The 22,847-nt window shown below is 34.3% G+C and overlaps 1 protein-coding gene across 2 annotated transcripts in view; it reads left to right on the forward strand.

Moving 5' to 3' along the window:
- LOC146541595 (LIM domain transcription factor LMO4) overlaps positions 1 to 22,847 on the forward strand; it is a 121,295-nt gene that overhangs the window by 72,367 nt on the left and 26,081 nt on the right. For both annotated transcript variants that reach the window (XM_085189502.1, XM_085189492.1), the window contains exons 3-4: positions 18,578 to 18,736; positions 19,017 to 19,191. In XM_085189502.1, coding sequence (XP_085045628.1) covers positions 18,578 to 18,736; positions 19,017 to 19,146 — 289 coding nt within the window. In that variant the 3' untranslated portion in view covers positions 19,147 to 19,191. The remainder of the gene's footprint in view (positions 1 to 18,577; positions 18,737 to 19,016; positions 19,192 to 22,847) is intronic.

Genomic DNA, 22,847 nt, shown 5'->3' on the forward strand with positions numbered 1-22,847 from the left:
TTTCATTTGTTTACTGGCGGTTGTGAACTAGGAGCTAAGAGTGGGCCAACCAGGGCGCGGGTCGTGCGTCGTAGATTCGATAAAGCTCGTCTCGCAGTTGACAGAGACGGTGCGGCCTAACGAGCGGCAGGGTAGGGGGATGAAGAAGTGCGGTTCCGTGCATGTCTCTGCTGATTGACCCGCGTCACTCGGCAAACAACAACTAACGAGTCGGCCCCTGCGCCTCCAGGTACGGTAATTCGCTCGAATCGACCGCCCGCCGACTTTACTTACACGTCTTCCCTGATTGAGACTCCTTAACGAAATTAACGCTCTCGCACGCAAACAAATGCCGAGCTTATTAACCACCTTTTGTTCTGATATGATGAATTGAGGTTTTACTGTGCTAAGACACTGATGATGTTTCATTCTGTTGATTATTGTTTACCTCTAAAATTAGTCGAATTGTTGTCTCTATACAGCTCCCATGAGAAGCCTAAACAAAGATGGTTGTATTATTTAATAAATTATTAATAATTTGTTTATTAAAGTAAAGAAACTAAATAATAAAGATTAAATAGAGTAAAACGTATAGACATACGTTATTTGGATAGTTCATGCTAATACGAGAGCCTGAATATAATGAATGAAATCTATGGAAATTCAAACCACATCAATTGAAGTAAATTATACGATCGAAAAACCAACAATCAGAAAACTCGTAGCACGTAGCACCTCTACGAATAGCAAACAAAATTAGATACTGTAATGTTACTGTACATTATTCATGAACACCAACGATGGTTAAAATTTCTTTGGATTGCACTTACTATCACTTTTAGCATATAAAAACTTTACCTGGCTGTCAGTTATAGATATCTTATTAATTTTAAATGGTTAATGACCTAGAGGATATAATTAATTGAATCATGCTGGTTTACGGCTATAAATAAATGGTTATATAATTAATTTATAGTAATTATTAGTAACAGAGTGGAAATATTGATTGATTTACGATCATATTTGTTGAAAAAAAAAAAAAAAGATTTTCCATATTTTATAAGTAAATATTTCGCAAAATATTTTCACGTTAACAAAATTTACCTGTCGAGCATTTAGGAGTTAAAAGATCAGAGCGTCGAGGCACGTCCAGCTCTTGAAGCGAGTTCGTTAGGGCTCCGTCAATCAAGGCAATTGCTGCTCAATCGGCAATCAGCCGCCGCTAACGAGCCTGCAAACCAACTTCTTACCACGCGTACACTTTCACATTGTTAGCCGTCTTCACATTTGCAACTTGTAGTGGAACTTTGTGAATAAATCATTTTTATCATTGAAGTATTACGCGTGTACTCGGTTTGCGGTACCAACTTCACCGACATTTTAACACGTTTCGTATAATATAAGGATATTTATTTCGATAAATATTACACAAATTAAAAGTAATATTACATCTTTTCTGCTTCTTAAAACACGTTCAAATTACGTGATAGTTTTATAATTATTTTAAACAAGAACACGAGTAATGGAGTTGTGCTCAAAATTAAAACTCATTAGCCAAGAGTCCAATGACTTTAATTGGCGTAGTAAACCTACTTTCCGAGCATATTGAAATTAAGGTCAAACCCGACACGAAATACTTAAAACTATTTCTATTTACACAAACAACGTCTTGGCAAAGCAACGACCAAACCCGCTCATGATAAAGACAGATAATCAAAATAAGGTGAATGGATATATCATCGTTATAATTATTTTTTGGTAAATTTGGATAAGATAGTATATGGTATTGCTTGATATCGTTACTGTAAACATTTGTTATAAATGTTAAAGAATATTTGATAGTAGCACGTGTTGAGGGCGGGCGGCGTCCAATTTGGTCGTTCGTTAACGCGCAAAAGACGCCCAGTTTAATTGCAACCGCTCGCCTCTAATGAGGCACTGTGTCCCGGACTCGAACGTTTCTCTTGTGCAAATTGACATTGTACGTAAATTGATGTCGACAAACTCCTGCCATGATGCCAAAGATTTGTATACGGCAGGATATTGTTCAGGATTTTGTAAATTGAACTAAATTTTATTTAGTAAATAGGTTGTATTTAAAATTAAATGTTTTCTGCGCCTATGTGGTAAGTCTAACTTGAAACGAATTGCTTGCATTTGTAATACCAAAAGAGTACAATATTACTACATTAATAATTTTCATCAATTTGCTCCTAATTTATTTAACCGAATTTTGCGTTCAATTTAGTGATTTACCGTCACATACATACCATTTATTAAATTTAACGGTATTTACTATACTCATTTAAATACAGTGATAGGCTTGAAATTACAACTGATCATTATTCCTTGAAAAAACTACAAAACTCGTAAAAAAATAAAATATAAAACAGGAGTACATACATCATCAGCTAAAGTCGTAAATCCGTATTGCAAACAAATTGGTTGCGGTCGTAAAGTTAGTTGGAGTTTCTTGCCCTGGTCAAGTCGTGTAAAAGGCTTGTGGACGAGCTGAACCGATTGGATTACGCCGCCGGCGCATGGCCCCAATTAATTTCGTTTGTCTCTTTGTCTGTCCCTCGCAGCCTAGCGTCTAAACAGCGCTGGCCGAACGACCAATCTATGTTCGAAATTCTATTACTGATATCCACTTTGGACATGCAAACTTGTTGCCTTTGGGTAAACTTCAAAAGCACGACCGCAATAACCGCTCTAGTGACACCGTTCAATCTTATTATCTATATCTTATAAGATTTCAAAAGGGGAATTATAAAATAAATATTTGATATAAGAGAAGTTAATAACTAAAGTGGTAAGCTGTATATATATTTCTCATTAACTCAGCTTTAATCTGCCAGGTAAAAGATGGCTTAAATGAATTGAATAACATATTATTAGTTTATATAAATATAATTCTGTTAAATTCTTGAAAAATATATTTAGCAATATACATACATTTTTACTACCTACTTAATTTCTATCGACCTTAATAAGCCAAACGACCTCGGTTAATGAACGGAAAAAAACTAACTTCCGTGAGCGCACGTAAATGCTAATATTATAATGTAATATAGCTATCATTTACGCAACATATAATTGTATTGTATATAAAAAATATTTTTTTCTTTAAAAAGAATGCAGAAGTCTCGCTTGCAGGAGTATGTTTTTTAGTACAAAATACCTAGTTAAAGGAATATTAACAGTGTGAACTGTTAATTGTTTATAGAATTATTTAATTATTTTTGAATTTAAAATTTGATATTGAGACTTTTCAAACATAAATAGTGAATTTCTAAGTACGTACTTGTTTAGATGAATTAAATTCTACTCAAAATCACTTAAAATCTATAAATAGGTACAGGTTAAGTGTTCTTGTTTTTTGGTTTGTCATTTATCATTTTTGGCAATGTTGTACAAAAGACTTTGTTTGTTTTTTTTTAAACTAAACTTATCTCAATTTAGTGGCAATCATTAGAAGAATATTATAATTTTCCTATTTAAAAAATAATTTACTTTACAATACTGTTTCTTACTTAATTTTATATCAATGTAAACTTATACCATTTAGTAATTTTAAGTAATCTATGTCCATTTATTTAAGTATAAATAAAAATGTACTCAAAGAACTTAACATCCTTATAGACCAAAAAGTATTTTTTGAGAACCAAAACATAATTTTTACCTCTTAATTTACATTTCCTTTTAAACATTCCCTTAAAGTGCGAAACAATTGTAATATACCTTCATAATCGTATACCTACTACCTCCTACATACCTACGTGATAGCTAGCTGCTGCAAAGCTTTTCGATGTCGTAAGGGGCAGCAGACACGTCGTAGCTGGCTCGACGGAGCACGCTGAAGTCGTGTTTAGGAGGCCACGAGAAATTTACGAGATGAGCCAATCATGTCGCGTGTACACCAAGTCTTTGTTATATAAATTGACTCTAGCTTCTTAATTGGAAATTGTCTTACAGTATAAGGGCATAGCTGGCCTCGGCCAGACGGAAACTACAAATATATTGCGGCATAAAACATTTTGCTGTAATACTTTGTTGAAACACATTAAGAAAATACTAATGATATTTATTAGGATTTTTGTTATATTTAAAGAACAATGTATTAATTTGAAAGAATAATAATTATTATAAATTGCTTCTTAAAATATTGACTAAACTACAAAGACAAAGATAAAAAAATATATTATATAGAAAAACAATGCTCTAAAATACAAAAGTGGCAGTGGACCTGTAACTGAAGTATCATGTCGTTCGTTTTGCAAATGTTGGAAATCCCAAATTGATGAATAATATCCACAGAAACGAGACGACAACCGGGGCGGCGGAGGGTCGCGGGTGTGCGAGGGTGTGCGGGGGTGTGTGTGTGCGGGGAGAGTGATGTTAATTAATAACGTCTGTCTCACGAGCGCTAACGACGCCGTCACGACTACATTATTTAGCCACCTGATTAGTTCGCAGGAGGCACCTCGCCCGCAGCTCTAATTAGTGAACGACTCTCGTACAGGACTCGGTTCAATTTGATTTGTAACTGCACTATCTCTAATTGGAACTTGTTTGTAATTGATGATGCTCAGAATCGATGCAGTCGTCCGTGGCGGAGGGTGCAGCCAGCCCTATTTACATATATGTTACGAGCGACTAATTCATAAAATATTAATAGTAAATCTGCACACCGCGCTCGATTTTTCCATGCCAGTGCGTTCGTCAACAGAACCGAACGTCTGGTTTTATTTCTATTCTATTATTAAAGCGTTTAATTTAGGGCAACAGTTTTACACACAAAACGATCAAAACGCAATCTCCCCGCGCTGGTCGAATAGGATAGGAAACCTATTCGAAATTGATATGGGTGGAGCGCATTGCCGCGTCGCGCCTATGCTGCCTCGTAAACGGTGTCCGCGCGCCCCAGAACGGCCCAACTGCCGCATAGCCAGACATCGAATCCGCGACCTTATGGCATTGTTCTACAGACTGCATTAGAGTAGCGGAAGCATACGAAAGAGACGTGTTAGGTGGACGGACGAATTTTGTTAATAAATAAACGCAGCGCCTAGCGTCCGGCTGGACGGTGAAAAATAGTAAAAATCGCCGGCGAAAATTTGGCGCAAGTATGACAACGGAAACTGGCGTGACGTACACAAATCATTATTCGATAGCCACCATTGTCAAAGGAATTTTTAATATGACTATCCGAGATTCAGTTAGCCAGAGTTTTAACTCATCATACAGCGGGATTTATTGGGAACGAAGATAACTTTTGCAGTTCAGCCTGCGTATAGTCGTCGTTGACAGCCGTTAAATCTTTTTTATAAATTCTGTTTGCCTACTAAGCTTTTAAAGTACACAAGCCTGCCAGATAAACCCCTGCCAGAAACCTTTCCATACTAGATTAAACCTCATCATCATCATCATCATCATCGTATAATGTGTTTACTAAAAGATCACCCTTCACATTATAGTGAAATAGGGTAAATTAGCGCAACAAATTAGATTTGAATCGCAACGAGCGCGGTTGCGATGACGATTTAATCGTATCAATTAGGAAGTTACCGGCAACTTAGCTGTGGATCAGCTTCTGATCTTAATTAACCTCACGTGTTAACCTTGCATAGCGGCGCGACGTGCTTGCCAGTTAACTAATGTCGTACAGTTTATCTATAGTTTTAACTTATGTTTTGAAAATATTGTTCTTAAATAGGATCCATTGAGATCCAGTGAGCTATGTTTGAGGAAATATAAAATGATATTTGTGAAATTAATGTTCATTAATAAAATTTACTACCAACTTTATATTTGACTTTTAATAAATAGAATAAAAAATAAATATTAAGATTTAAAGACGCGACGATGTTACCAATACAAGAGGTATAGTTTCATCAAATCAATGAGCCGCCCCTCAGGCCGATATCCAAATAGCAGTTCTGGACCAACTAAGAGATGCGAGATGCGTTGCGCAAAGGCCGTCGTCACACCTACACTATCTGAGTATATACACGAAATGCAAAGCTCAGCTTATACCTCGTGGACTCCACATGTACACGTTTACCTAATTCTGTCACTAAAGTTCATATAGACACTAACAAGGTTATTTCTTTATTTCATAAATATAGAGATAACATTTTTCATGTGTTACGTGTATGCATTAGATTTATTAGCTAAACTATTATTGGCAGCATCCCTCACCCCACCTGCCCTACTCGAATTAGTAAACAAACGTCTTTACGAGCGGTTTTACGAGCCCCGCGATATTTCGGTCTCGCATGCTTCTTTACGACATAATGAATTTGTTGATGAACTGTGTATTAGAAAGTTGAAAATAGCCACGTCTGGTCAGTAGGTATTCGAGTGCTATTATCCTTCAACAATTAATAGATATTAAAACAAATTATTTAATTTTATCGTTACCTAAAATGGTCTACGTAGCAACATGTAGTGTAATAATTAGAGCATTTCCTACAATTACGAAATTTGTCAGAAAATGAAAGCCTGCAGTACAAATAAAGGAGAAACTTTAATAGTAGTTTATATTTATATTACAGATAAAAACTATTACAAAATGATTAGTCCCACTAGCACTTCACCGGTTTTTTTTCTCATATTATAATTTAGTTTGTCTTTCGTGGTTCGATTTCAGATTTCTTTGTTTCCAAAAACCAGTGAGGACTATGTATAACCCAGACTCATTAGGAGTAAAACAAAAATTTCAGTTTCTAATAAGTAAAGTTTCTATACAAAGATAGAAACAAGAAAATATTTTATAAACCATTCTTTAATATCTTATCAGCATACTACCATTAATTAACACCGCTTGTGGAACTGTATAGAATCTTATAGTTCATAGTGAATCAGATGGTTAATGCAAGAACAGTCGCGGGTTCTTAAATTGCCTCCACGGGTCAAAACTTTTAATGAGGCGAAATTCCACATTGGACTCGATCCGACATCTTAACGCAACCTGTTCGTTAGCGCAAAAACGGGGCACGCTAACGCGCTATTAGAATATACCCCTGCTGCGTAAGGTACACCGAGCACAACTTTGGTTTTCATTACCTATTATTTTGACTTTCCATATTGTCTTTTTTTTTAAAAGTAGAGTATTAAATTATTTAGTATTTTGTAGGTATATCTCACACGTAACGCTATAAAATATTTTTAATATTTATGATATATCTACAGGGTGGAAGAGGCAGCGCTTCTTTTATTGAAACTGCATATAGGGTAATATATTTCAAACCCACACCTAAGAAATTAATCAAGGTACCTCAACAGTTTAGACGTAGGATTTTTTTTTCATTTTGCGATTTTTATCCATACCTGTATTTCGTGTGACGCACACATACGTGTGCGACGTTTCCGATTTGACAGGTAAGTGTGTGCGTGCCTATGTTATACTTTACAAATGGCGTTTTATTTTAAAACGATAATTTTATTATTTATTTTGTTTGAAAAAATAACTTTTTCATTTTTGGGATTTTTTTTTCCGAATTATATTAGGCTTCTATAGAGTAGTTAAAACTGTGGTTTCATTTAAAGTGGTGCTGACAATTCCACCCTGTATAGGGTCTTAGATTTAAGTTTTGCAAAATTACTATGCGATTCTGTTAATGGACGGAAATTGATGTATGAACTGACTCACTCATATAACAAAAGATAACTAAAAATAAATACAAAATGGAAATAGATTTAGTATTGTTTCATCAAGGAATTAATAATTTTCCTATTTCTTTTTCGAGCATCAACGTAATCATACTAAATATTTTGCTAAAACTAAATTTACTTTAAAATGAATGTAAGTGATTTAATTTTAGACAAAGCTTCACTGTGTCCCCGGTTTTATCCAAAAAGGTGGATCCTCGTACGTGGCGGGTTCCTCTGTGTTGTTGTCACATTAGCAAATAACTGTGCGGCTAACTTTGTCGATACGTTAATGATGTCGATAGAAGGTCTATTGCGGGTAAAAAAGAAAATCCTTTTGTTTACGGTGTCCAGCGAGACCACTTCTCTGCATAAATATTCTACGTGGCTGAACTGAACTGGTCTTTTATATCTGGGAGACATATACCAAACTTATACTCAATATTTTTAGAAGTAGTAATTCATTACAATTACTACTTCTTGAATATTTCATTGTCAAATTAGAAAATCGCTTATATAATATTTATCCTACACCCATTCCAAACTATTATTTGAATCAACCTGAAATTAGAAATTTAATTTCTTACTTTTGTTCATTGAACAAAAAGTTTTTTAAAGGTTTTTTATATGTAACAATATATTTATTTGTGGATTATTGATATTATTAAATTTTAAATAATCGGGAATGACACTAATCTTAAGAGTGTAAGTAATATGCATTTATTGACAATGGAAGATGAACAACTTTTTTGTCTCAACATTATTGTTATAAATAACATGCAATGTAGCATGTATACGTGAATATTAAACTCAAATTAATAAAAAATATTAGAAAACAATTCGACCCGGGTAAAGTAGAGAACGGAAGGAAGGGTGTCTAATTAGGGAGGGGGAAGGTAATGAGCCGCGATCGCCGGCCCGATATAACGAAGGCTATTTACGCGGTGGTCGCTCGAAAATTGCGAGGTTTTGTTTTAAAAGCGGTAACCGTTTGAGTTTTGCGATTAAGGAGTTTAATTAGACTGTTGTTTACAACCTCATTAAGGCAGGTACGGAACGCTCTCAGATATCCGCCGATAATTTATGAACTTGAAAAATGAGTTTCGTGCCGAGATCCTGTGCAGATTGTGGCCAACAATCCGGCCATGAATAAACATGAACTTCTTAACCCGTTTACGGATCAGCTTATCGTAACTTTTGTCGACTTAATTGTGTTGAGCGAATTGTTAGGGTTTCAGATTCCATTGAATCAAATAAATCATTTCTTGAACTAAGATTTTATTTTTATAATACAGAGATATATTTTCATTTTAAATTTGATCTTTTAATTGTAAAAATATAATATGTACATTACAGAAAGACTACAAATGACATATGTTGACAAAATATATAAATTAATACACGGAATCTCATTAACTCTTACGTCATACATAAATCAAAACCATTGAAAGTGAATGATTTAATAGCGTAGCCTAATCGATTTGCCATGGATGAAATTTAGCTTGGCTCTCATTTCCTGCGGCGACCGCAAGAGGGCCCGGGCGCAGAGTAAGCACCTGTGAGTGCGCAGCATCCGGCCCGTCCAATTACAAGATCCTTCCCCCCATATAGAGCACCATGACGATTCCCCTGGATCTCATATTTTTATTTTCAACACGGACTTAACTTTTATCATTAAAAATATATAATCTACATTCACAAATATAATATTTATGTTATCTACATATTTATAGTATAAAAAGTTATTCGTTCCTTTTCTTCTATTATTAAAAGTTGCCAAAGTCACAGATTTACTAGCCTCTCAGAAATATATTGGTAACACCGTTAGGCCAAATGAGGTGCCAGGGCACAGATTTGTTAATAAATTTAAAATTGTTTAAACAAAGTTTTTAGTGATTATTGCCATTATTTACAAAACAGTCAAGATTGATTTATGACTGAACAAGAAATAATTGGAACCAAAACCCAAGTTTTTTTTAATACTTTATGTACATAATTTATAAAATATCACCAGTACAGTACTTACACTGCCACGTCATCACACAAATTGCAATTAAAGATGTTTCCAGCTTAAAGTAAATGTGGAACTAGGTACCATCCATCTCAATCCTATCGCATAGTCCTACTAACGAGACACGCACGCCACCAAACACACTCAAAACAATCGAAATAAAGAACGAACTTGTCTTTTGATCTGTTTAAAGAGCTGCTACAGATTAGATGCTTATGATTCCAGGCGTAGATAAAACGTCCTTCTCAGTCTGGATGGAGAGGTCAGTTCGGCTTGCATGGAAGGCTCTATAAATGTCGCGGGACGTTAGATAAGATCTTCGCGAGTGTCTCGGATCGGCACCCCTTTATTTATTTAATCAAACTGAGCGACGGACAATGAACCATTGTAACTGCTGATATATTGACCAACTCTAATCTATGATAGTACTCCATTTCTTTTAATAGATAAACAATATTATGTAAAGTTTATTATTTAGTCGGTATTTTTGCAATTGCTATGCTTGCTATTCTCTTATAGTTATTTAAAAAAAACTATTTGATAGATTAGGATGTATCCAATTAATATTTTCTGTGTAAGAACCCTTGTATATTGTTTCATACCTTCGATTCTACATAATAATAGGGCTTAAAGAATATATTCTTTAAGCCCTATTATAGAACAGACAGACAAATTTTGGGGGTGATTACGATATCATAAGTTTATTATTTAAATGTCTTATAATGTATATTTTCGTGCATTAGCATATAAACGACTTCGATGGCTAATCGTGTTGCAGCGTCAAAAATGTTTAATTAAAAAGATTGATGCTTACCGGCGGAGCGGGCCACCAGAAGTACAGTGGAGTTGCAAACTTATCTAATTAGTTAGCGGCGGGCGGGCGGGTAGGGGGGCCGCCCGTGCCCGGGGCCAGGGCGGCGGGGGCGCGGGGCACACGGGCCGGGGGCGCGGGGCAGGTGGGCGCCGCGCCGGGGACGGGGGCAATTAGCGGTGATAGTCGATTAGCTCATCGTGTGAGCGCGGCTTTTGACAAATGTTGCCAGCAATAAATTATTATTATTTATGAATGTTACAGATAATTGGTGTAATTAATACGCACGCTCGCGGCCAATTAAATCTGATGTGTTTGACCGACGCTTATTACTTTAATTAAATGTGACTGGAATTATGAATTAGTAAGTGTCCGTCGGTATCTCAATGCTGTGTTTTGTTTACTAATTGTATAGAAAATTATATCCAATTTTGCTTTTATAAGATCATAGATTTGAGCATTTGAAATGTATCAATACTTGTATTCTACGTCAGAACTTGTCTAACAACCTGATGTTTCTTAAATAGTCGAAATGAATACTAAATCCACAAATAATTTAAATGCGTAATTAAGTGTTATAAATCGACAATTTATATTATTTAAATGTGTTTCGCAAAACAAGTTCTGTCTACTACTAATAATTTTGTCTAATTTATATCTAAAAATGTTATATGAATATTTGTATAGTTACAATATGAATGGTTTTATATACCTACTTAAAAAAAATCACACTGTCTCCCGCACACAGCAAGGTAGACAGAGGGAACCTAGTGTTAAGACACTCCGTTCCCCACTTTCTGCCGAATTCTGGTGGCATTGCGTGTTGAGTATATACCTACTAGGAAGATTTTAATATAACGTTTAAAATTTCACTATTTACTATAATCCGGTTCTCCATACTCCTGCCAGGCTATTGTAGAAGATTGATTAGTGAAAGTTTATTAATAAAGTCAGGGATCGTAATACTGAGATAATTAATTCTTAGCGCAAGTTAATTGATAAATTAACATTAATTAGAAAAGTTTGCGTCTGCTCCGCCCGCGTTCTGTTTTATTTGGGGATATCGGTTTTGAGCTCTGCCTGCCTTTGTATAATGACGTGTTTCTTAATTTTATTCATTAATTGTCCCCCCAATTCCATTTATTTTTAAATAACACATATCTAACAATTTAAAAAAAATTAACAACTTTTTAAAAATTGTTAGATATGTGTCCTCGCCAACGCCCCCTTCAATGTTAAGTATAATCTAATATCGTTTGAAGAACCTTAAGACAATCCTTTCTCTGCTTTCCAGCCCGTACTTGAGATTGCGAGTTAAGCGGCGGAGCTCACGCCACACATGCCTGCATGGTTACCAAATTACTAAGTGGGCAAATGAAAATATAACTTAGTATAATTTGTAATTTCCGTTGTGTGTTATGCAGTCCTGGCGCAGGGGCACTAACGTATAACGTGTACGTGGCGATCGTGGATTCGATTCCGACTCGGGCGATGAAATATTATTTATTAATACTTTCACTTTCTCGCTCTGGTAATGCTCAAGTTACAATTTTTTTATACAACTATTTTAGATACAGCGTAAAATAATTGTAACTTAGGTACCTGCTACTGCCGGGTACATTTTTTTTTTAAAAACTACAGATGTATACCTATTGTCAAGAATGTTATATGCTATTCTTAATAATAAAAAAATATTTTTAAATATATATTATCGTGTAGCTACCTAAGTTATCGGACGACCACTAATTTTATTACTTAAATAATTTTTGCTACAAAAAGTTTCACTATTACGGGAAAGTGCTGATCATTCTTTATAATTTCTTGTGGGACGGAAGGTTTATGCTTTAAAGTTTAATTAAAAATTACAGGACAGATTGATAATAAATAATTATTGATTTTCACATATTTTCACCACTAAACGTCTTTATCGATACAATTTAACTTGTAGTTATAGTATTTTTCCATAGTGTCGTAATAGTTGGGTAAGCGGCGCGAACGGCCACTGAAGTAGAACAAGTGTTTAATTAAAGGACGCTCACCTTACGGCCGCTGTAGGACGGTTCATCGTATGCGCCTTAATTAGTTCCAGACCGCCCTAACGGGCTTATTTTGTTTTTCTCGGATAATTTTTAATTAAATGCTTGATTAAAATGAAAGTTTGCGTAAGTAGCGAGCCAGGAACAATCGGGCGGGAGTTTAGGATAATGAATTGATGGTGTTACTTTGCTCGCTCGACGCTCGCTAGGGACTTAATTAAAAATCGCCGATAGAGTGTGTAGAGGGGAGTTCGGAACGAGTTTATGGAACTTAGTCCGGAGGCTCTGTTGTTTTACTACCTATGTCAATTTGAATACGAGATTGCTCCACGGTTGTCCGTTAATGTTTATAAAATACTATAGTTTGTTTTTTTAAATAAATTGTATGCACCCGGATTCTTTTATTTTATTGATATATATCAATCATTTTAGTGGAATAATGGTAAATCTGTTTTTAGAGCCTTTTGATCGGTTCCGCTCTAGATATTTATCACCACTAAATTTTATTCTTATTGTTGTAGTAACAAATTAACTTTTGATTATTTTACCGTTCTAATAATTTACCATGTTATTTCACACAAAATATCGTCATATTTAATTTCAATTTCCACTAACAGTGAGCATTTTGATCCGCTATTTCATTTTATAATGAACTTTTAAAACGAATCAATTTTTTAAAGTTGCCTGGTAATATCTACAAGCTTCACCCTGTTTCTCACATATATCAAGGTAGGCAGAGAAAACCTATTGTTAAGACTGTCCACACTTTACGTCAAATTTTCGAGGCCTTACGTATTGAAAGGCGGAACAACGTCGTGCTTTTGCCTTGGCATCAGAGCTAATAAATGATAGCATTTACAAATAACAATTCATTCCCCCGAGAACGAATCGAACACACAACCATCGCGTTACAGTCCCACACCTGAACCCCTGAACCTCGACTGCCTCCCATCTACCAGAACATACGTAGACAATACAAGAGTACAAGAGTGTTCCGTCCCGCATCTTGCGAGCGGGCACGCGTCATTAGCAAATTCTTGCCTTGTCGACGCCACGCGTCGCTAACGAGTTCCTTGCTAACGACGTGCTAACTTGATACACCACCACGTCCTCGTCCTAGCGTGCATTGTGATTATAACGACATCCGATAACTCGCCTGCTTTATTACCACCGTAACTAGCTGTAAGCGATCTTTATTGCTTGGGCTTAGAGTTGACTCGGTTTGCTTTTATCTTTATTCGGTGTGTGTTTGTATCTAGTAGGGTAGTCTGGTTCTGTCAGGTAACAGAGAGGACAGAGAGTTTTGATACAGAGAGTTTTGGCATTTAGGTCGCAATACTCTTAATAATTGCAAATGAGGGACGTATTACTAGAATATACCTACCTATATCACCAAAATATACCTACCTACGTTAAGATAAAATGAGCGAAGCTACCAAATATGTATGTGCTTGTATTTGTAGTTTAAATAATAGATTTTACATCTATGAAAATAACTTTATAGTTAAAGGTTGTCGCCGCGCAGGGGTTCGATTCCCACTCGAGGGAATAAAATATCTAATATTTTAATTTCTCCGCTTTGGTACCCAGGCTTAAGTGTGGTATTGAGTTCTGCCACTCAACACGCAATGCTTCCAGAATTTTAGGTAGGTCAGAAAACTAGGTTGCCAGGTTCCCTGTGCCTATGTTTGGTACACTGTGAAACTTAAATAAATAAAAAGTAACACCTAGTTTTAAAAATACATTTAATGAGCATTAATAAAAATACCTCAGTAAGTACCTACATATCATATTTTTTTATGTTGGTAGACTTTAGTGTAGATTCATTTGTTGCTCTGCTTATTTTAATACGATGCAACGAATATACAGTCTTTTTTCCTATACATGATACCTTTAGCCCGGATTAAGATTATTTTTTACATTATATTGGTACTATAATTTAACTTCTTATCAAATTTTAGAACACTAGATCATCTGGAAGTACCCTTTTGCTTACACAGTAATAATAAGCATAAACTTATCTTGTTTTAGTTGACTTTCAAATCTATTTTTTTTCTGCGCTCTGTGAGATTGTAGACCTGGCTATTTGATATTACTTTCAGCTTTATAACTCCGCGTGTTGTCGAGGAAAACAGACAGACTAAAAGCCTAGCTGAAAACTATTGGCGAATCACACTTGGAGTATTGATCAATCAACTTATTTTGAATGATGGATGAAACTAAAATAGCGTATTTCAAACTTGGAACATATTATAGGTTGCATAACAATCGGGGAATTATTTTCCCTACACCCTTTATACCTATATTAAAAAAAAAACAGCTTCACGCTGTATCCCGCACACAACAGGGTAGGCAGAGGGAAACCTAGTGTTTAGACACTCCGTTCCCCACTTTCTGACGAATTCTGGAGGCTTTGCGTGTTGAGTGGCAGAACACAACGCCGCGCTTTGCCTCGACACCAGAGCGAAGAAATGGAAATGTAAACGTAAATAAATATTTCACTTCCACGAGTGGGGATCGAACCCACAACCGTCGCGTTACAGTCACACCTTGTGCCGCTGCGCCATGAGGGCCTCTTACCTTACCTATATTGATAGGAAATAATGTATAAGAAAATATCTGTAAAATAATTTTAATCAAATACTGAGAACCAAACCCGGAACTTTGTAAAACTAACATGTTTCTGGGTAAGCATAAGCACTAATGAAGTAATAACTGAAATTGGAATTAACAAACATTTCCTCTTAGGTATATCTTGCTCGGAATCTGAGCAACAAGTAAGATATCCCGCTCCCGTACGCCGTGGAAATTGGTTCATTGATCCATTTCAAACTTTCAGATCCGAAGTATACATTAATTTTAATATTTTTATAATTAAAACTTTTATAGCTCAGCTTTTATAAATTAAAAAAAAACATCTGTTTTTTGTTAAGAGATTGCAGAATAATATATAATCCTCGTTTAATCATTAAAATATTTATATATAATATTTTTCTAATTTACTAAAATATATTTATTTTTTATTAATGAACGAAGTTTGAACTTGTGAATTTTGGCAATTAGAGAGTTGGTCTATAACAATAGTGTATATTTTATTCAAAATTCAAATCTTAGATTTGTATTACAATTTTTTCATTACCCTTAATGTTTTTTTCGTAATGTTTAATGTACAAACATTTTTTTTTGTACTTTTTTAATTAGACATATAAATAAATGTATTATAAAATGACACACCTATTATAAATTAACAAAAATATATTACAGTGATCCAATTTTAAACAATTACATTACATCAATTTCCATATTAACGTATTTTATCTTTCTAATATAGTTTAAGTCGCGGAGAGGATTTGCCTGCGAAGTTTTGTTCCATTAAGTTTGTAAGCCGCTTACGCGTTGCAGGATTTTGGAGTTTTAATTTTTTTATTTGATTGCTAATTAATTTTTTAATGAGTATGGAGTTTTTTTATTGCTTTATTAATAAAGTTTTATATAGTTTTTATTAAAATTGTAATGTAGAGTAGAAATATTTGAGATTAATTGCAGTGGGAGTAGTAAGAAATTCAGAAGGCTTAAACATTTTATTTAAATTTATTGATTAATTTTTATGTTATTTAATTTGTAGATTCTTTACACTTTATTAATCGTCATCATTTAAACCTATCGTCGAAAGTCAATTGAAACCATTGTCTTCATATTTAGTATTTTATATATAGGCTATACAAAGGTACCTCACATCAAATGTTTAGGAGGTACAGCATAAAATGTTTCTCGCATCTCCCCCCTTCCCACTAATGATCTCTCTGAAAGCTTTTAAATTATGTTCCTTATAACAATCTAAACTCGACACGTGTACATTCAGACTCGAGACACTCCCGTAATGAATAAAATAACATGTCAAGATACAGTCTTCATCTTAAATTAATGAGGATTCACGGCGACGTATTCAATTTTACACGTAACGAAGGCAAATAAACTTCGACTGGCTTGTGCGACGGCGACGGCACCGAACTTCCTCATTACACATACGTCTTAATTAATATCAGTTTGAAAGGAAACCTAAAAGTTAGTTCCGATTGCGAATTCTAATAAACCCCGTCACGTATTTATGTAAAGGTAATCCAAAAGTATTTTGACATTAATTTAATTCCCTATCCCTGAAAATTTAATCAAGTTTTCATACGTGTAAATAAATGGGTAATTAATTATCTCAAGTTACATTAAAAAAAACAAATATTAAAAAACTAAATAGAATTCCTGATTTGGTTAAAATTATTCCTAGTAAGATCTTCGGCCGGGTACGAAAAGCTCTCAATATTTTATCGATAGGATAAGTTCGCATATCGTGTATCGTATATCGCACATACCTCGCGAACGTCCAACACAAATAGATTCGTACATGTTTGTCTTGGCTCGGTTTAATTAATTTTACCTTCATACGCCGATACCTACTGTTTGTCGGGCGCTCCTTAATTGAAAACGCTCTTACCGGAGTAAATGAAACGAAATCCTATTTGCTGCGAGTGATTGAAGTGAATTTATCTTTTAAGACTTTCAAATTTATCTTTTAGGGATGCCCGCCTCAAATTATATCACGGCGAAGAAGCAGGTAATTAAATTTTGATTGCTTTTGAACGGATTGTTGCGATTTATTAATATTCTGTCCGGCTGTAAGTAATATGGCGGTCTGGTGCTAAGAGCCGATGCAATGATTGCTCATTAAGTATTAAATGAGGCCATTAAATGACAACAGCTGCAACAAGCGCCCTGGGCTATTGAGTGACTTGGGGATAACTGATACTTGCGCTTACGTTATAGGATATCAAACCAATCAACTATTTCTTTTACAATGTATGATCGTTTTGTTTGTTAATAAAATAATACATAAATAATTTTAATTTTCATATCAATACGTCCATTTATAGTAAAATATTCGTGCGACCGACATTCGTGATTATTATAAAAAAAACAAAAAAATAACGAGAAAATTGCTTTTATAAAGCATTTTTTCTATTGACCTGATCTTCTTGACAAGGACATCAGCTTCATGCGGAAGTATTGCATTTTCACCGAAACTGAATACGTAGAGTTGCAATATTTTCTCACACAGATTGTCGATAGATAGATTAACTACACTAATAAAAAAATATGATAGAAATCCAAATTTTCATAGACATTTACAATGTAATGTTATTTATGTAACCATTTTATATTTTTCAATAACTATGCCACTAACGTATATGGAGACTATACTTAATTCGTTTTGATCACATTACTGACTTATTAGTTTATATATTTTCTCATAGTTTATAAACCTCAATTACACGCTTAAATGGTAAATCGACCTTAAGCCATATAGGTAAAGCCTCGCAATAAATCACTTGCGTTTTTATAAATAATGCATCTTAACGAAACATATTTTTATAAAAACGATTCTTATATTTCGTAATATAATATGACAGCGTGCGAATATAAACGCGACAGGTTGTTGGTTCGATTCCCAGTCACGGTGTTGAGTTCCGCCACTCACCACGGAAGTGACTTAATGGGAACGGAGTGCTTACCATTAACATTAGGTTCCCATGTTCCTTCTGGTTCCTTTCATATTCCTAACATATGTTAATATATTTTAATAAATTATTAATCCTTTGAAGACGTTTAAAATTATGATATTATATCCAACCCGAATTTATTAATATGATTTATATATCCATTTTATAATATAAAGTGTATGTTACTGGTATATAAAAGTTTAATTAATGCCCTTAGACAATGCACTTTAAAGCATAACCTGAGGCGACTACACCACTCGCGTAGCGAGCAACGTTACATTGTTCGATACTTCTTTCTACCTAATTATAGTTAACATATTAGACTAAGAATCCCTTTACTCTAATAATAACATTTTGAATTAAAGCTAATTTGCAATGTAACAGGGATTAATATGTGTTTTTTTTTAATATCGTTATTTTCTATTTTTTTATACGAACAAATTATTATTTTCTTTAGAGACAATCTTTTCTTATATTCTTGACATATATTTCTTGCTGTCCCATAATCATATTCAATATGTCATCATTGTTTCAGAATGTTCGGCTCGAGCGGCGCGTGCGCAGCGTGCGGCCAGGCAATACCCGCAAGCGAGTTCGTGATGCGGACGAATGCACCACAGCAACCTCTCCATGTCTTCCACATAAAGTGCTTCGCGTGCTCGAAGTGCGGATCACACCTTATGCAGGGCGATAGGTGAGTCTCTATTCTGGCTCTCCTCTTTGGTAGTCGTCTAACGTAACAATATTTAATAATAACTACTAGTAATGGCTATTTAGAAAAATATATCGCATTAGTTATAATATAAAATTCGGATTTGTGCTCATTTAACGGCATATTTAATTTAATTATTTTATACAATGCCGCTCATTATTTTTTTTTAACTTTAATATTTCGACAAGGTTTCTAATATAATTTAATAATGATAGGGTGAAATATATTTTTGTAATCATTAAAAATATAATTGTATCTTTAGATACTACATGCTGGCGGGGTCACTAGTTTGCGAGCAAGACTGGCAAAAACTTATGAAAAGCGCGAACGCGACGCCCGGCGCCCCCGTGCGCAAGGGCAAAGTGGGTCGTCCGCGCCGCTCACGAGAATGAGCATTGCCTGCGCCCGCGCAACACTCGCACAGAGACTATGAGGAGGTATGGGAAAATAAATATTTTATATATTTCGTCTGCTATTATTTTATTATTGTCACTAATATATATTATAGAAATAACGTTGTAACATTTTTGCCCTTTCTCTTTATCAAACAATTTGTTTATCAATTATTTTTAATTGATCCACTGGCAGTAAAGTACATAGTAGGTTACCTAACAGTAGTAGGTTCACATAGGAATTACGAGCAATAATAAATCATGTGGCCTACAATTACATTATTCGTGACATAATTATCTGATTAATTATGAATTGTAATAGATACACATAGGTCGGTTACACAGATATAATAAATAATAATCAGAGTACCTGACTATGAAATTATATTCAAAACATTAGTATTTGATCCAAAAGCTCACCGCACGCACTAATGACAATTACCAGATATGATTAGTTGCAGGCTTGTAAATGTTAACCTAACCTAACATTATTATAAACTAAAACTTTTATATAAACTCATACATTGTATTGTATTTAAATATACGTAGTCATTGCAATATTTTAGTGATTTCATTATTTTTATCATTAAATATTAAATTTTATGTATGTAGGTACCGTCCGTTTCAACAGTTCATATTTTCTATATCTAAATAGGGTTACTTCTTATTAAAACTAAATAATTTGATACATCCTAAATAGGTTATTGTTTCATTTTTATCTCAGGATTTCGTCTATATGAGACAAAGTTTTGAAGGTCACCCACTTTTAAATCTACTATCTAATAACAAAAGTTGAGGTTGGGTAAGAAATATGATACCGCCGTATTATTATCTTTCATCCTAGACCTCCGCTCATGGGCAATGTTCTTAATTACCTTTTTGGTAGGTATGTATTTCGTAAACTATTATGTTAAGTTAATTTAAACATTTTCTAAATTAATTATACTTCGAAAATATGTTTTTGTTGAGCTTGTTTTAATATATATAATAACAAAAATGCGTATTTTAAATATTTTTATTCAATAAAATTTCGCGCATTGATTATTTAACAAAATTTTTATTTTAATATTTAACTGTTTATATTTTTTAAGGTAAAATATTATCATAATTACCGGTCTTTACACCATTTGTGCATGTTGTTCATATAAATAATATATTTAAAGCATCACATAAATCTGCTACTCGATAACAACAAAAAAAAAAACTTCAATTCAAGTCTAAACTAAAACCGCACATAACTAAATTAATTTATGCTTAGAAATTAAATTATAATAAAATTTATTAACTTATACCTCATTTAAAATTCGCAGTCGGTTAAAACATTCCGGTCAAACAATTACGGGACATTTATTATCCGTGACTAAAGCACCAACACGTAAAATATTTAATTAATTCCGGTAGCAAATATGGCATAATAAAACGGACATAAGTAATTAGTTTTAATTAAAGTGAGCATATTATCTGTGCGTAATGAAAATTTTGAAGGCACATTAGGGATAAGGCTTGTAATTCATTTTCGTATTACCTTAACTTAGGAAAAGTTATTAATTAATAGATTACTATAAAATTAATATTTTATATGACACTGAGTCATTATGTTACGTTTATTAAATATACTCTAAAATTGTATCGCTGGAGAGCTATAAGACAACGTAGACATAGCTTCTATTTCTTTTAATATTACATACAAAATGCATGCCCTTTCAGTGGTTTTAAAAATTCAAGAATCATAAACGAAGCAGACAGATAGAGGCGACATGAAGCGAGTGTTTATTTTAGTTAGAAACTATTTACAACTTTACACGACTTGTGATAAGAACAATAATTGAAAAACAGCCAATCGTTTTTTTTTATTACCGGACCATTATAAATATAACGTTTTGTACCTTATGTAACAAGTGAAGATATTAAATTAAATTTATTTATATTAGTCGGCCACTTAATTAATTGATTTGCTTATAGTCGTACAAGAAGCAATTGAGATAATTCCCAAACTTGCACTAACCTATATTCTGTTTTATGCACAAAGAATAGTCAATAACGGCAAAGTGCGGCGTTGAGTTCCGCTACTCAACATGCAGTGCCTCCAGAATTCGGCGGAAAGTGGGGAGCGGAGTGTCTTAACACTAGTTAAGTTACCTTACTCTGCTTTGTGCGGAATACAGCATGACGATGATTTTTATTTTAAAATTCAATTACAAAAACAGAATATTTAACTTACTGAAAACACTGCTTAGCATATTAATTCAACTATGAGACGTGCAAGGAACATAGAGAAGCAGCGAAGAAATGCAATTAAGCTGCTCAATGAACACCGCACAAAGTCCGCTTTGTTTGTATGAAGGACGCACTCGGCCGGAACGCGCGAACTTCTAACACCACCTATCATAATAAACTGACCATATTTTAAACCCTAATATACTACAAATAGACCACAAATAATGCCCCATTCCGTTGATTAAATAAAGAATAAAACAATGCTAATATTCACAAACCTTGTGATGTAAATTTGTAATTGTAGCTCTTCAGTCTTCACACAGGGATAGTTCATAGAGTTAATTATCTCGTAGAGACGACCATGGTCCGACCGCCGCGGGCTACTCCTCGTCTCGAGCGCTTGCTTACGGCACTCACAAAATGCTCTGTTAACCAATTCCAAAGTTTAAATTTCCCTAAACTTATTTCGGTGACTCATAAAACTGTTGTATAACATTACAAATAAAAGAAGTTTTGTTTCGTAATTACATAAACTAAATAGACACTTGGTCGTAGCGCCGGGGGATCTATCGCTGACGGCTTTATTAAAACTATATTGTTAACTAGGTAACAAAGAGCGGCTATTACTTTGTGTGAGCTACGGTGGTCAAAGGCGCAATATTAATTGGAAAACACCTGAAAATGACAGCGCCTTTATTGCATGTAGTGGGTGTAAAAATCAAGTTTGGGTTCGGGACCGCCCTCACCGCCGCCGGTTCAAAGACTTGACCGTTCACAGGATGGCTTTGTAATGCGATTACTCAGACTTGTCGAAAGTTAATTAAATAACGTTTTTCCAAATTACCCCGCTGGGCTCGACATCAAAGTAGCCTTGCACACGCTTTGGAAATCTTTCACAAAGGACCTGGCTTCGGGCTAGGCTCGGGGTACCTCTCTCATCTCACCTCTCTGACGCTCTGAGCTGGACAGGTGAGGTCTTAAACTCAAAAGTTAAGTGAGCAACGATAAAGTTTGGTGTTTGTTTGTTGGCCACAGACGATCTACATCGGTATTTGAGTTCAACAAACGTTTGGACAAAGTTGGACATTTTGATTGATGGCTTCTGATATTTATCTATTAACAATTTATTTCTATATACTGTGAATAGTGGCACGCGAGATCGTTTGCCGTTAGTTACGAGTAGCACGACATTCGAAAGTTACTTATTAAAAGTATATTTTTTTAAATTAAATTTTTTTCCATATTAATTGAATAAGATAATTAAAATATATTATTTTATTTCGATTTGTTATTAATTTTAATAATAAAATTGTTAGTGAAGAATAGCGAACAAAATATTTTCACATTTTTTAAATTTTAATAATAGCATACTTCGAAAAAGTACTTGTCAGAACTAAAATCCACTAGGTACGTTTGTTGCGTGACGCTAATGATTCGTTGTTTTCTTTTCTTTTAATCGTTTGCACACTTATTATATCTACTAT

The sequence above is a fragment of the Heliconius melpomene genome, chromosome 1, assembly GCF_056956725.1.
Source record: "Heliconius melpomene rosina isolate 202511_hmr_F chromosome 1, ASM5695672v1, whole genome shotgun sequence".
In the NCBI taxonomy this organism is placed as follows: Eukaryota; Metazoa; Arthropoda; class Insecta; order Lepidoptera; family Nymphalidae; genus Heliconius; species Heliconius melpomene.